This window comes from Jaculus jaculus, chromosome 15, assembly GCF_020740685.1.
Source record: "Jaculus jaculus isolate mJacJac1 chromosome 15, mJacJac1.mat.Y.cur, whole genome shotgun sequence".
NCBI classification, from domain to species: Eukaryota; Metazoa; Chordata; class Mammalia; order Rodentia; family Dipodidae; genus Jaculus; species Jaculus jaculus.
In genome coordinates, this window is record NC_059116.1 from 56967846 (window position 1) to 56983502 (window position 15657).

The 15657-nt window shown below is 36.6% G+C and overlaps 1 protein-coding gene across 1 annotated transcript in view; it reads left to right on the forward strand.

Annotated features, from left to right (window-relative positions):
• Window positions 1-15657, forward strand: part of Dnajc1 (DnaJ heat shock protein family (Hsp40) member C1) — a 258114-nt gene that overhangs the window by 36518 nt on the left and 205939 nt on the right. The window contains exon 4 of the mRNA XM_045134760.1: window positions 11213-11298. Within this exon, the coding sequence (XP_044990695.1) occupies window positions 11213-11298 (86 nt within the window). The remainder of the gene's footprint in view (window positions 1-11212; window positions 11299-15657) is intronic.

Genomic DNA, 15657 nt, shown 5'->3' on the forward strand with positions numbered 1-15657 from the left:
GTTTACATAGTCAAAAGGAAAATCACAGTCACTTTGAACTACAAAATGTGCCATGTTTTGGTGGTGTGGGAAATCAACTATAGTTAGTGTCTTTACCAAAGATCTTAAATAGGGGCAACCTTTATTTTTTTAATACTGAGATTCTGTGTTCCTTCTGGCTTTTTATGTTTTAAAGGTGTCCCTCATTTGTGATTCAAAAAGCTAACAGTTACAGTTTTTATCCTGGAGGAAGAATGTCTATTCATTCCATGATTAAAAAAAAAAAAAAAAACAATTGCAGAGGCAATATGTGCCCTTAAATCTAATCTGTTTTTGTGTTTTGAGATAGGATCTCACTCAATAGTCCAGGCTGGCCTTGAACTCATGACAGTACTCTTGCCTCAGGCTCCTCAGTGCTGAGATTACAGACATGGCAACATTTTTTAAAAAAAGTTTCAACCTGGGCTGGGGATGTAGTTAGTGGTAAAGTGCTTCCTTGGCTTGTACTAGCTGGGTTTGATCCCCAATACCACACATACACAATAAAGTATGGGGTTAAAAAGTACCTTTTTAATAGCATAATAGCGTTACATATTTTTCCTCATGTGGACTGTGACTTTAAGAAGGATGTACTTATATTGACTGAAAAGATATTGTTAGCTAGATTCTTTTTTTTTTTTTTAATTTTTTATTTATTTATTTGAGAGTGACAGACACAGAGAGAAAGACAGATAGGGGGGGAGAGAGAGAATGGGCTCGCCAGGGCTTCCAGCCTCTGCAAAGGAACTCCAGACGCGTGCGCCCCCTTGTGCATCTGGCTAACGTGGGACCTGGGGAACCGAGCCTCGAACCAGGGTCCTTAGGCTTCACAGGCAAGCGCTTAACCGCTAAGCCATCTCTCCAGCCCTAGATTCTTTTTTTTATAATCATGAATTCCCTCTTGATTTTAATTCTAATTTCACCTAAAATTAGACTGTAAAACCTAAATTCTGGTTTAGAGAAACAAGAAGAATTGTTTTGTAGAGAACACTGGAGAAAAATCTTGCTAAAACAAGTGTACATAGTAGGTGTTTAGCACATTCATGAAATGAATAGATGGAATCAAGTGATCAGAGACTCTTCACGTCTACTTCTGTCTAACAATGCTCACTTGTAAATCAGGTCCTGCCCTACGTTGGGCAACAGCTGACTGGAGAGAGCCATTTCTCTGACAAGATGAAGTAGATATTTTATACCATGGGTCAACAGACTACCACTCATAGACCAAGCTTAGCCTAGTCTTTTTATTGTATGGTGCAAACTAAAAATGGTTTTTACTTTTTTAAGAGGTTATAAAAGAATACATGACAGAGACCATAAGTAGGTATAAAACCTAAAATTTTTACTGTATAGTCCTTTGGAGAAAGCTTGTTCACTTGTTTTATATCATTATCTATGAGATTAACAAAAAATTTTGCCTTTGTGAAGAAAGTTAAAAAAAAAGCTTGGTTAAGGAAAAGGAGATACATTACTTTTTCATACAATCCTATAACCTTGGCATTGCAAAAATAACCACCTTTAAAATAATAAACTTTAAGTCACCAAAAAAAAAGAATGAAATATTGGGGCTGGAGAGATGGCTTAGTGGTTAAGGTACCTGCCTGCAAAGCCTAAGGACCCAGGTTCAATTCCCCATAACCCACATAAGCCACATGCACATGGTGTCACATGCATCTAGAGTTTGTTTGCGGTGACTAGAGGCCCGGCCATGCCCATTCTCTCCCACCCTCCTCATCTCTCTCTGAAATAAACTAACAAAAATAAAATATTAAACTTGTTCTGTAAAGAACAGAATTTTTTAGGACATGTCAGAGTAAAGGGTACTTTCCCCACAAAATAAACATATTAGGTTCTGAGTTATAATCCAAAATGTACCAGTTACTATAGGTATCAAGGAAAAGAATTAATATGTGATATCAGAAGTATGTACTCTGTATTTTAGTCTGCTGTGGGTTATATATGCCAAGAGTGTATATTATCTGGTTGATAGGCTACGTGATATTTTAAATCATGTTAGAGACAGCTTTCCAAAGTACTTATGCTAGTTTATACTCCCAGCACTCTAGTCAGAATTTTGTTTTGTTTTGTTTTTTGAGGTAGGGTCAGCTCAGGCTGACCTGGAATTCACTATGTACTCTCAGGATGGCCTTGAACTCACGATGATCCTCCTACCTCTGCCTCCCAAGTGCTGGGATTAAAGGTGTGTACCACCACACCTGGCTGTAGTCAGAATTTTAATATTTTCTTTTCTAAAATGCTTTATTTATAAGAGATAGAAAGAATTGGGCATGCCAGGGCCTCCAGTCACTGAAAATAAGCTCCAAATGCACTTGCTACCATGTGCATCTGGTTTACATGGGTTCTGGGAGATTGAACCTGGGTCCTTATGTTTCACAGCAAGCCCCTTAACCACTAAGCTCTCTCTCCAGCTCTCTAATCAGAATTCAATAGTCAGGTTATCATATTTTTCTATATTCTTGAGAATAAAATGGTTCTATATCTGTTTGCTTTTCACTTTAGCTATTGAGCATAAGTATAACTTCTTTATTATGGAAAGCTATTAAAACTTATTTGATAATAAGTTACTATTATTGAAAATCATCTTGAAAAACCATCTCCACAATTTTTTGTAACACTTTCCTTTTCTCCCTTTGTTTTTAAGAGTGAGGATAAAACTATGTGAGTGCAATAGTAACTACTAAAAATAATTATTAAGAGTACCACATTGTGTCATATTAGGTTTATCTTTAATTTGTTTTAAAACATAATTATTTTACTTTATATGAATAAATGATATATTTGAGGCATATTGATATCCCTGTAAATGAATTTAGATTCATTTCAGCACAATTCTGTCATGCCCATTTCATCTGTTGTAGAAGATGAGGTAGGTTCTAGCCAAATTCTAGGAAATATTTTATTCCTTTGTCAAGGCTAAAATAGAATGTTAGAATCTCATTATTGAATAGAACATTAGAAAATAATTCATATTTAACTGTTGGTTATCTAGCTTCACATTGATTTTTCTCTGGTGTAGAGATATGGTCACTTTCTTTTGGGGCAGTCATTTTCATTGTTGGTTCTGGTTATTAAAAATTAATATAGTGCTGTACAGATGATTTAATTGATTCAACACTTCCCATGCAAGTGTGAGGATCCCCAGAATCCATGTAAATGCTTGGCAGTTATAGCAGCCTGCCTATAATCCTGGTACTCAGGTGGTAGGGGTAGGGGATCCCCTGGACAAGCTGGCTAGCTAAACTAGCCAAATCAGCAAGCTCTGGATTCAAGTGACAGACCTTGTTTCTCAGTAAATAACGTGGAGGAGAGTGATCAAGGAAGATATATGATGTTAACTTCTGGCCTCCACAAATGCATGATAACTCACACACATGTACACATGCATACACACCACACAAGCATACACATGCAAAAATACAACAAGACAAAAATAAAAAGTTAATCTTATACCTGTTAGTTTCATTGGGTATTGCTACATTAGCCTTTGGAGATCATTTAGGAAGGATTGCTTATTTTATTTTATTTATTTTGTGTGTGTGTGTGTGTGTGTGTGTGTGTGTGTGTGTGTGTGTGATATATAGTGTATATACATTTGTATAGATGCATGCACTTGTGCGTGCGATCAGAAGCTAGACTAGAACATCAGGTGTCGTCCTCCATTGCTCTTCCCCTTTGTTTCATTGAGACAGATCTCTCACCGAGCCTGGAACTGCCATTTTTGGTCAAACTAGCTGACCAGTGAGCTCCAGTGATTCTCCTGCTTCTGTCCCCTCAGCACTCAAGGTACAGGCATGTGTGGCAACATGGTTTTTTATGTGACTGCTGGGGATTGAGCTTGGGTTCTCATGCTTGTGTGGCAAGCACCCTTATTGCTGAGCTATCTCCCCAGCCCCAAATTACTTCTAATTATTGGAAGTAGTAAGTTTTCTTTTTTCAATTACAAGAACTTTAATTTTTACAAAGTTGAGACCCAGAATACATATCCAATAACAAGTAGCCCTATTATTTAAGTAATGTGCATGTAAATATGTACTGTATATACCGATTTCATCTTTTGGACTTAATACTATCTTAAAACTTATTCAGTAAGTGGCCAGATCTTTTTCTTAAAGAGAGAGAGAGAATTGGCACACCAGGGCCTTAGCCCCTGCAATCAAACTCCAGATGCTTTTGCCACCTAGTGGGCATGTGTGACCCTGTGCTTGCCTCACCTTTGTGGGTCTGACTTAGGTGGCATCTGGAGAGTTGAATATGGGTCCTTAGGCTTCACAGGTAAGGACCTTAAATGCTAAGCCATCTCTCTAGCCCAAATTACCAGTTTTTAATATGACCTTATTTCAGTTAAGTGTGGTTTATGAAATTTTGTAAACAAAGTTGGAAGCTGAAAGTTGAAAATTGTATTTAATATTTAAGGGTTGTTCAGTTTTCTGTTTTTAAAATTATCTTTGTGTGTCTGTGTGTGAATGACGTGTGTGTGTGTGTGTGTGTGTGTGTGTGTGTGTGTAGGTACATGTACCACAGTGCATCAGAGGACAGCCCTGAGTCTCAGTCCCACTTTCTTTTTTTTTTTTTTTTTTTTTTTTTGGTTTTTCGAGGTAGGGTCTCACTCTAGCCCAGGCTGACCTGGAATTCACTATGGAGTCTCAGGGTGGCCTCGAACTTATGGCAATCCTCCTACCTCTGCCTCCCGAGTGCTGGGATTAAAGGCGTACGCCACCACACCCGGCTTCAGTCCCCACTTTCTACTGTTGTTTGAGGCAGGATCTCTTCATGTTCACCATTGCAGACACCAGGCTGTCTGACCCTTAAGTTTCTGGGATTCTCCTTTTCCACAGCCAGCACTCTAACCACAGAACCATCTTCAGCTTTCTATTTTTATAAAGTAAGACTTTTTACTGGAGTATAAACATATTCAGTTTATGTTTTTAACTCAGAATTAGCCTATTAGCCTATTCTTGGTCCCTTGTTATAGAATGAACTATCAAGGCAGCAGCTATGCTCTAGTAGTTAGCGCAGAAATAAAATCTGTCATCATCATAAATGTCTCTAGATAAATTATAATTCAAAAGTATTGTGTCACATGTATGATTAGGTAGGTATTTATACTTTAGTGGCCAGAGTTTTGTCAGTATAAACTAAGATAGTCATCTTTCTTAGTATATGAGGGGCTATATGTTACTTTGCTTGATAGTGGTGAATATTTCACAGTATGTACCTGTACCAAAAATAGCAAGTTACCAAGTTTTATAACTTTAATATTACAAGTTTTAACTGTCAACTACATTTTAGTAAAATAAGTGGAAAGTTATATTCTAGAAGCTATTTTAAAAACTTTAATATGACATAAAAGGTGCAAATGACAATAGAAAAGAGCAGTTAACATTATAATGGGGGGACCTCTAAAATATTTAGGGTAAGAGTTCCACTTCTTTTATGATAATTTCATCATTTCTTTCTGGCATAATCAATGAATATCTTCTATACTTAAGAATATAGTGGCAGAAATATGTTTGTGAAGTAATATAGTAGAATTCAACTCCATATTTTTTATTGTGATACATAGTGAAAATGAATCTTTGTGTTGTCAACATTACATAGAGATGCTGACGAGGGAGGAAATTTCAAATTTGTTAAGATTAGCAAAGCAAACGTTCATACTGTGGAAAGACAGGAACAAATATGTGAACAGGGTCTGCAAGTACTTTCTTTCCTCTTCATAGATTTCAGATCATTTATTTAAAATTGTTAGTCTTGCATGTAACTGAGAATTTCCTGATACTACTTACTTTCTAGTTCTTTTTAAAGATTTATTTATTTATTTATTTGCAAGAGAGAGTGTGTGTGTGTGTGTACATGGGCACCAGGGCCTCTTGCTGCTACACACGAACTCCAGATGCATGTGGCACTTTTTGCATCTTTTTATTTTTCATTTTTATATATGTTTTCAAGGTAGGTGTCACTGTAGCCCAGGTTGACCTGGAATTCACTCTGTAGTCTCAGGGTGGCTTCAAACTGACAGCAGCCCTCCTACCTCTGCCTCCCAAGTGCTGGGATTAAAGATATATGCTCAGCCTGTGCATCTGTCTTTATGTGGGTACTGAGGAATTGAACCCAGGCCAGCAGGTTTTGCAAGCAAGCAACTGCTAGCCACTGTACCTTCTGCCCAGCCCCCTTGCTTCTAGTTTTGATGCTACTTTGACATTTTTGCTCAAAAAAAAATCTCCTATAGGGCTGGAGAGATGGCTTAGCAGTTAAGCACTTGTCTGTGAGGCCTAAGAACACCAGTTTGAGGCTCGATTCCCTAGGACCCTAGGACTCCAAATGCCCAATGGGGCACATGCATCTGGAGTTTGTTTGCAGTGGCTGGAGGCCCTGGTGTGCCTATTCTCTCTCTGTATCTGCCTCTTTCTCTCTCTTTTGCTCTCAAATAAATAAAAATAAACAAAAATTTCAAAAAACCCTTAAAATAGCTTAGTAAAGAAACTAATTTATTAAATAAGCTAATATGTTAAATAATTCAGCTTTCAGAGTAAAAGTTAAAAGACGGACTGGAGGGATAGTTTAGCAGTTAAGGCATTTGCCTGCAAAACTAAAGGACCCTGGTTCCATGTAAGCCAGATGCACAAGGTTGTACATGTGTCTGGAGTTCGTTTGCAGTGGCTGAAGGCCCTGTTGTGCCCATTCTCTCTCTCTCTCTCTCTCTCTTAAATAAATAAAACTTAAAAAAATAAAATTTAAAAAACACAAAGAGAATGATTTCATTACATTAAAAAAATATTTTATTTTACTTATTTGAGAGAGAGAAAGAGAAAGAGGCAGATAGAGAGAATGGGTGCACCAGGGCTTTCAGCTGCTGTAAATAAACTCCAGACACATTCATCACTTTGTGCATCTGGCTTACATGGGTCCTGGGGAAATTGAACCTGGGTCCTTTAGCTTTGAAGAAAAACACTTTAACCAGTAAGCCATCTCTCCAACCCTCATTACATTTCAAAAAATATTTTGTTTTTATTTATTTATTTGAGAGAGATAGACAGAATGGGTGTGCCAGGACCTTTAGCTATTGCAAATGAACTCCAGATGCATGTGCCACCATGTGCAACTGGTTTATGTGCCTTAACCGCTAAGCATCTCTCCAGCCCCCACATTAGTTTTTTATTTGGCAGTATAAAATTATAATTATGTAAGTTTACATTATTTTAATTTTTGGTTTGTAATAAATTTGTCCAATCAATCAAGAAAACGTAGCAACACCAGAATTCTAAGAAATTATAAATGTTAATAAAAAATAAATGAAATTATGAGAACATCTTGGAATAATGATCATTAAGAAAGTAACTTATTTTACCTGCTATCTCTAGCTTTCCAAATTGAATAGAAAGGTGGATGTAAACAAAGCCAGGAATTGAGTAAAACACTTTATGAATCTGAAAAAAAAAATCAATGAAATGTCAATGCTAAGATATGAGCATAGTTGTTGATATTATTCATTTTATAAACTCCTGGTCAAAAGTTGGATTCTAGCTTGTAGAAAAAAGCACATAAACTTATGTGTTCTGAATGCTTGGTTCCCAGCTAATGGCAATTTGGAATTAGAACATTGTGTAGGGTGTGCTGTTGGGGGCAGGCTTATGAGTGTTATAGCCAACTTCCCCTTGCCAGTGTTGGTGGGCTCACTCTCCTGCTGCTCTTGTCCACCTGATATTGTCCAGGAGGTGATATCCAGTCTCTGCTCATGCCACATTTTCCCCTGCCATTATGGAGTGTCCCCTCGAGTCTATAAGCCAAAATAAACCCATTCTTCCTACAGGCTACTTTTGGTTGGGTGCTTCTACCAGCAATATAAAGCTTACTACAACAAAGTTAGAGGAGGGAATGTAAGTTCATTATTATGGATGAACTCAGTAGGAAGGTGTTTTGTAGTGACTTGTAAACACTATTTTTGTTATTTATGTTGCAACATTAGTTTTCATACTGTTTTAAAGAAAAACACAATGCCCAAGCCTTTTCCCATTTAATGTTTCAGTTTCAATATTTAATTTTAAAATATTTTATTTACTTTATTTATGAGAGAGACAGAGAGAAAGAGGCAGAAAGAGAGAGAATGGTGTGTCAGGGCCTCTAGCCACTGCAAATGAACTCCAAACACATGTGCCACCATGTGCATCTGGCTTATGTGGGTACTGGGGAATCCAACCTGGGCCCTTGGGCTTCGCATGCAAGCACCTTAACCACTACACCATCATTCCAGCCCCTGATATTTAACTTTTAATAAGTAAATAATGATTTAGGTAAAAAATAATGGTGGCTTGGCGGGGAGGGAGGGTATTACCATGGGATATTTTTTATAATCATGGAAAATGTTAATCAAAATTGAGAAAAAAATAATGGTGACTTGACCCACTGTGGTCAGGATAGTGGTACTAGTCTTCAGATCTTGAGTGTGCTTTGTGATGAAAAAACGACTAGCTTTTGCTAATAATTTGACAGTGAACTGTGAGAGAGGGAAAAAAGTGGAGTGACATTAAAATGTTTTGGAAGATAAAATTCCATTTAGAGATAGAATTCTAAGTTTGGGAGATGTATGTTAACTGGATTCTTCAAAAACAAAAGCCAGTGTGGTGGCACATGCCTTTCACCCAAAAACCTGGAGACAAAAGTAGGAGGATCCCTGTGAGTTTGAGGTCACCCCTGTTTATTCATACTGTTAGTGACCATTGTCCTCTGGCAGCTCCAATAGGGCTCTCCAGTAGTACTATGAAGGATAGGTGGGAGGGAGCTAGTTTCCCTTTTGGTTCCAGCATGGTATTCTGATATCCTGTTACTGTAGCCTGTGGTGTCTTCAGCAGTAGGGTCTTACCTTTTAGCTGTGGCTAAAATCAGATGTTTTGGCAATGGCCTACATTGTTTTCAGGACCTTATGGGTCTCCTTGACCAACAGCTCCTGTGGGGTGGGGGAAGGGGTAGGGAGTAACCCAGTTGTGGACATTTACCAGCCAGAGTCTAGTTGTAAGGTTAAGTTTTTTCTACCTTTTGTCCAGACTGTCTCCCTCCTTCTTAATTGGTGGTTGTATCTTGTTGAATGCTGGTCAAAATGAGGGTTTCTATGGAACTGATTCTAAATGCTGTCTTAATTTTTGTGTAATTCTCTACCTACCTTTCCCACCCCTAATCCCTCCAATCCCCTCCCCCCTTACATTCATCTCTCCCAACCCTTTAGGAAAACCCCTTCTCTTTTCCCATCCCATTTTTTTTTTCTTTCCTGGTCTCACTCTAGTTTTATGTTCACATTCCTGCTGTTAACTATCATTTGCATGCATCTGCACTTGATCGTAATTAGGAACCTCACATGTGGTGTTTGTCTTTCTGTGTCTGAGTGACCTTGCTTAGAATGTTTTTTTTCAAATCTATCCATTTTCCTGCAAATTTAATTATTTCATTTTTCCTTACCACCTTGTAGAATTCTATTATGTATAAGTACCATATCTTCATTATCTATTCGTCAGTTGATGGACATCTGCCAGCCCTGTTTTTTTTTTTGTATGTCCTAACTTTGATAACATAATCCTAAAAGCTTGTGTTGATTTAAAAAGGAAATATTTAATTTTTATCTGAATTCCTTATTGCTTCCTTTTCTTTTGTTTCTTTTACTTTACTCAGCAGTAAATCCTTATTCTGATTTTTCTTCTTTCATAGGCTCTTGATGACATTTTGGGAAGCCATTATTCTAACTATACCCTGAAGGTATAATTTACTATATTAAACTGTAGGTTATTTTTATAGGTAGTACAAAATACTTATTTTAGTCACACCATGCATGGTGACCTCCTAATAAATATTGTAGTGTGACATTTCATTAATCATGTAATTTTTGTGGTTTTTACTACTTACTATCCCTGTCAGTGAAGTAATTCATGAAAACACATCATAAATAGATTTAATTCAAGGTATTTTAAAACATATTTTGCAAATTAAAAAATGTCCAGCCAAAGCTTCAGATTTTTTTTTTTTTTTTTTTTTTTCCTTTTCGAGATAGGGTCTCACTCTGGTCCAGGCTGACCTGGAATTAACTCTGTAGTCTCAGGGTGGCCTTGAACTCACGGCAATCCTCCTACCTCTGCCTCCCGAGTGCTGGGATTAAAGGTGTGCGCCACCACGCCCGGCTTCAAAGCTTCAGATTTTAAGACAATATGTAATGCTCCTTTTTTGACAAAAAATATAGCTTTTACTTTTTCCAAAAATTGACTTATGACAACAAATGACACAGGAGAAAGCACTTTTTTTTTTTTTGACTCAGAAGTATGATTTTTTTTTTTTCTTTTTCTTTTTTTCTGAGGTAGGGTCTCACTGTAGCTCAGGCTTACCTGGAATTCACTATGTAGTCTCAGGGTGGCCTCAGACTCACGGCAATCCTCCTACCTCTGCCTCCCGAGTGCTGGGATTAAAGGCGTGCGCCACCACGCCCAGCTCAGAAGTATGATTTTAACTTTCTCTTTAAATAAGACAATAAAGGAGGTAAAAATCAAGCTTGAAATATAGTAACAATTATTTTGGTAAGATAGCAACCAAAATTTAAAGCACAACCTGTGTGTCCAGGTGTGAAAGATATTAAGGGATAAACCATAATATCAAGGGATGAGGGAGAGAACACCAAACACAAGATACAGTATGTCCAAACAACTTGAAATTATAATTTAAGGTAAAAGCTGTAAAACTACGCTCAGTTTTAGAGATTAAGTGCCCCTTTTCCTGTTCCTCCCAAATAAAATCATAGTTTACTATTTAATTACACCTCAAAGCTTTTCTCTCAGTACAAAGCAACCACTACATATACATAAAATACCTATTTGTTAATGTAGTAATTTTCCTGGCTCATCCAACGTGCAATGCACATGACTCCAAAGGCAAATGTACACAAACTAAAAAACCATAATTCCAAGTTTCAAAACTTGCTCTTAAGATTATAGGACACTCAGGTCATTTCTTCTCAGGAAGATGTCGCACTGACACTGATCATTAGTCTACCTCAGTACAACAAAACAATTACCGTTTACCAATTTCAAGGGACTAAAGATAAACAAACATATTTCTTGAACTAAAGAGACTACATAAATGATAAGGAAAACATACATTTTCTTACTTTGTATTCTTCCCTTTCTGTTTTTTGGTTCAGTTTTATTCTTGTACCACTTGATGGCAGTGATGGAGCTAGAGCTACTGAGAAGGTTGGGGCAAGAATTCATTATGAATAACAAAAGGGTAGGTACAAAGAAGTCCTAGCATTGCGATATTATTCACACTTCTAAGTGGTATTACTTATATTGCAAGTGACAGTAATAGGAGGAGAAGCCTCTAGATGGAGCTTCAGTACTTTCCAAGGGAGAACATTTGCTTTTCTAAATGCAGGCTTTGCATTATTCTTACATAACATGTTGAATCTAGAAAGGAATTTTAAAAATATAATATTTAAGGATGAATTTGTCAGTTGTAACTAGTGAAATTAATTCACCAAGCCACTAATAATTTGAAAATTTGACTAATTTCTACTTCATAGCTATTAATTTATTCAAAAGGTATATTAAAGTGTTAAGTGTGTAAATCTAGAATTAAAATGAGCTTGCATATAATATGTTAGTATAATACATTTTATTATTAATAAATCAAATACTTACAATTGGTATTGCCTCATAAATGATTAGTATTTTTATGTCTTTATGGACACAACTATTATCTATTCACAGTTTAGTTCTTTTTTATTGTTGTTTGTTTGCTTGTATTTCAAGGTAGGGTTTTACTCTAGCCCAGGCTGACCTGGAATTCACTATGTGGTCTTAGGGTGGCCTCGAAGTCACGGCAATCCTCCTACCTTTGCCCCCAAGTACAGGGATTAAAGGCATGTATCACCATACCCAGCTACAGTTTAGTTCTTAAGAGACCATTGCATTTCTCTTCTGGTATACTACTGAAATTATATATATGTGATACTGTCCCATAATTAAAAACATCTGGTCAATCTATAGCATTTAAAAATGTAGATACTTTTGTTTATGGAGCAATATCAATTTTAAACACTTGTTATCTTAATAACTCACATAGTACCCCCATCTTATGAGTTATATACATGTATATCATTTGTGAATATATGTATATATATGCATATATATTTATGTATTGGAACTAAGTTCTAGCTTGAAGTGATAGATCTGTATAGTATTGAGTCTTTAGTTTTCTTTATAATCCAGGAAAAACGTGTTAGTGCTAAACTGGTTAAGAACTTTGATCTGATTTTAGTTTTAATATAACTTAGGTTTTAAGAAATGAAACTTAACTATAACAAGAATATTAGTCTATATAATTATGGCTGAAATATGCTATATTTTCATATTTGTCTAGTATAATGTAATTTTATAAACCTGAATGCAGCTATTTTTCATTAATGTCATGATTTTCTCAATAAAAGTTGTTAACAGATATTTCTATTTTTCAAAAAAAATTTTATTGACAAGTTCCATAATTGTAGACAATAACCCATGGTAATTCCCTCCACCCCCACTTTTCCCTTTGCAACTCCACTCTCCATCATACTTCTTCCCCCTCTCAGTCTCTCTTTTATTTTGATGTCATCATCTTTTCCTCTTATGATGGTCTTGTGTAGGTAGTTTCAGGCACTGTGAGGTCATGGATATCCAGCCCATTTTCTGTCGGGAGGAACATGTTGTAAGGAGCCCTATCCTTCCTTTGGCTTTTACATTCTTTCTGCCACCTCTTCCACAATGGAACCTGAGCTTTGGAAGGTGTGATAGAGATGTTTCAGTTCTGAGCACTCCTGTGGCACTTCTTCTCAGCACCATGGTGCTTTCCGAGTCATTCCAAGATCATTGTCATCTGAAAAGAGAAGCTTCTGTAACCAAAAGTAAGAGTAGCATTAGTATATGGGTATGAACATTAAAAGAAGTACTTACTGGGAGGTTTGATGACCATAGTATACATATTTAGCCAGACACTAGCTACAGGCATTACACCCCTGCAGCTCATGTCTACCCCAGTTGTAAGTTTTCAGTATTAGGGATATATTCCTTTCCATAGAGCGGACCTTCCAGTCCAATTAGAGGGCAGTTGGTTTCCATCATGACACATGTGCCACTATTGCACCCGTTGGCTCATTTGGCCTGGCTGGCCATTTATAAGGTTTGTAGTGTCCACTGTTGAGTATTTTCACTGGTGATTTCTCTTTATCCCTTTGAACTGCATGCAGAATGGCTTCTTCCAGCTTTCTGTCAGCTGGTCTACATGGAAGAGTTTATCAGCTCAGTTCCAGCAGGATTTCTCAGTGGCCTTTCAGCCCAAGTATGTGGAGTCTTCAGCAATAGGGTCTTACCATCTATTCCTGGTGGGAAACCAAGGGCCTCAGCAATGGCCTGTAATACTTTGGGGGCATTAGAGACCTCCCTGGCCAACAGCTCACTGTAGCTACCCAGACTTACATCTGTTCTGTTCCATTGATCTACATGTCTATTTTTGTGCCAGTACCATGCTGTTTTTGTTACTATGACTCTGTAATATAGGTTAAAATCAGGTATGGTGATACCATCAGCCTTATTTTTGTTGCTCAAAATTATTTTAGCTATTTGAGAATTTTTGTGCTTCCAAATGAATTTTGCATTTTTTTTCTATTTCTGTGAAGAATGCCATTGTAATTCTGATGAGTATTGTATTAAATGTGTAGCTTGCTGTTGATAATATTGCCATTTTCACAATATTGATTCTTCCAATCCAACAACAAGGGATGTCTTTCCATTTCCTGATGTCTTCTGCAATTTCTTGCTTGACTGCTTTAAAGTTCTCATTGTAGAGATACTTCACTTCCTTGGTTAGGTTTATTTCAAGGTACTTTATTATTATTATTATTATTATTTTCAATGCAATTGTGAATGGGAGTGATTCTCTGAATTCATCCTCAGCATGTGTGTTGTTAGCACACATAGGAAGGCTACTGATTTTTGTATGTTTATTTTTTAAATTATAATTTTCCTTTGGTTTTTCAAGGTAGGGTTTCACTCTAGCTCAGGCTGACCTGGAATTTACTATATAGTCTCAGGGTGTCCTCAAACTCACAGATACTCTCCTACCTCTGCCTCCAGAGGGCTGGGATTAAAGGCGTGTGCCACCATGCCTGGCTCTATGTGTTTATTTTATATCCTGCTACATTGCTATATGTGTTTACCAGCTCTCACAGTTTGCTAGTAGAGTCTTTAGGGTCCTTTATGTATCAAATCATAAACTGCAAATAACAACTTGATCTCTTCCTTTCCAATTTGTATTCCTTTTATGTGTGTCTCTTCCTTATTGCTATTGTTGAGACTTCCAGTACTATATTAAATAAAAGTGGGGACACTGGACACCCTTGTCTTGTTCTTGATTTTAGTGGAAAAGCTTCATGTTTTTCTCCATTTAGTATTATGTTGGCTGTAGTCTTGTCATAAATAGCCTTTATTATGTTGAGATATGTTCCTTCTATTCCCAGTTTCTGTAGGACTGTTGCCATGAAGGGATGTTGGATTTTGTCAATTGCTTTTTCTGCATCTAATGAGATGATCATGTGTTTTTTTGTCCTTCAGTCCATTTATATAATGTATTAATTATATTTATTGATTGTGTATGTTGAACCATCCCTGCATGTCTGTGATAAAGCACACTTGGTCAGGATGAATAATCTTTCTGGTACATTCTTGTATTGTGTTTGCCAATATTTTGTTGGAATTTTTCCATCAATGTTCATAAGGGAGATTGGTCTGTAATTTTCATTTTTGGTTCTATCTTTGTCTGGTTTTAGTATTAGGGTGATGCTGGTTTGTTAGAAGGAGTTTGGTAGGATTTCTTCCTTTTGTATTTTGTGGGAAAATTTGGGAAGCATTGGTGTTAAATCTGGTAAAATTCACCAATGAATCCACCTGGGTCTGGACTTTTTTTTTGGTTAGGTAGGGTTTCACTCTAGCTCAGTGTGGCCTTGAACTCACAGCGATCCTCCTACCTCTGCCTCCCGAATGCTGGAATTAAAAGCATTCACCATCATATCCAGCTACCTAGACTTTTTTTAATTGGGAGCTGTTTTTTTTTTTTTTTTTTTTTTTGATAACTGTTTGGATCTCCATATTTGTTATAGGTCTATTTAAGTGGTTAATCTCATCTTGATTTAATTTTGGTAGCTCATATAAGTCAAGGAAATTATCCACTTCTTTTAGATTTTCAAACTTAGTGGAGTGTATGTTCTTATAATATGTCCCTTTGATTCTTTACATTTCCCTGATATCTGTTGTGATAGTGCCTTTTTCACCTCTAGTTTTATTAATTTGTGTCTCTTCTTTCTTTCTTTTGGTCAGATTTGCTAAGGGTTTATCTTGTTTATCCTTTCAAAGAATCAACTCTGTTCCATTGATTCTTTGGATTATTTTTTGTCTGTTTGTATCCATTTCATTAATTTTTGCACTAATCTTTTATTATTTCTTCCCATCTAATAATTTTTGGTTTGTCTTTTCTTCTGTTTCTTAAGTTTTTTACTTGCAATCTTTCTAATTTCTTAATATAGGCACTTAAAGCTATGAACTTCTCTTAGGACTG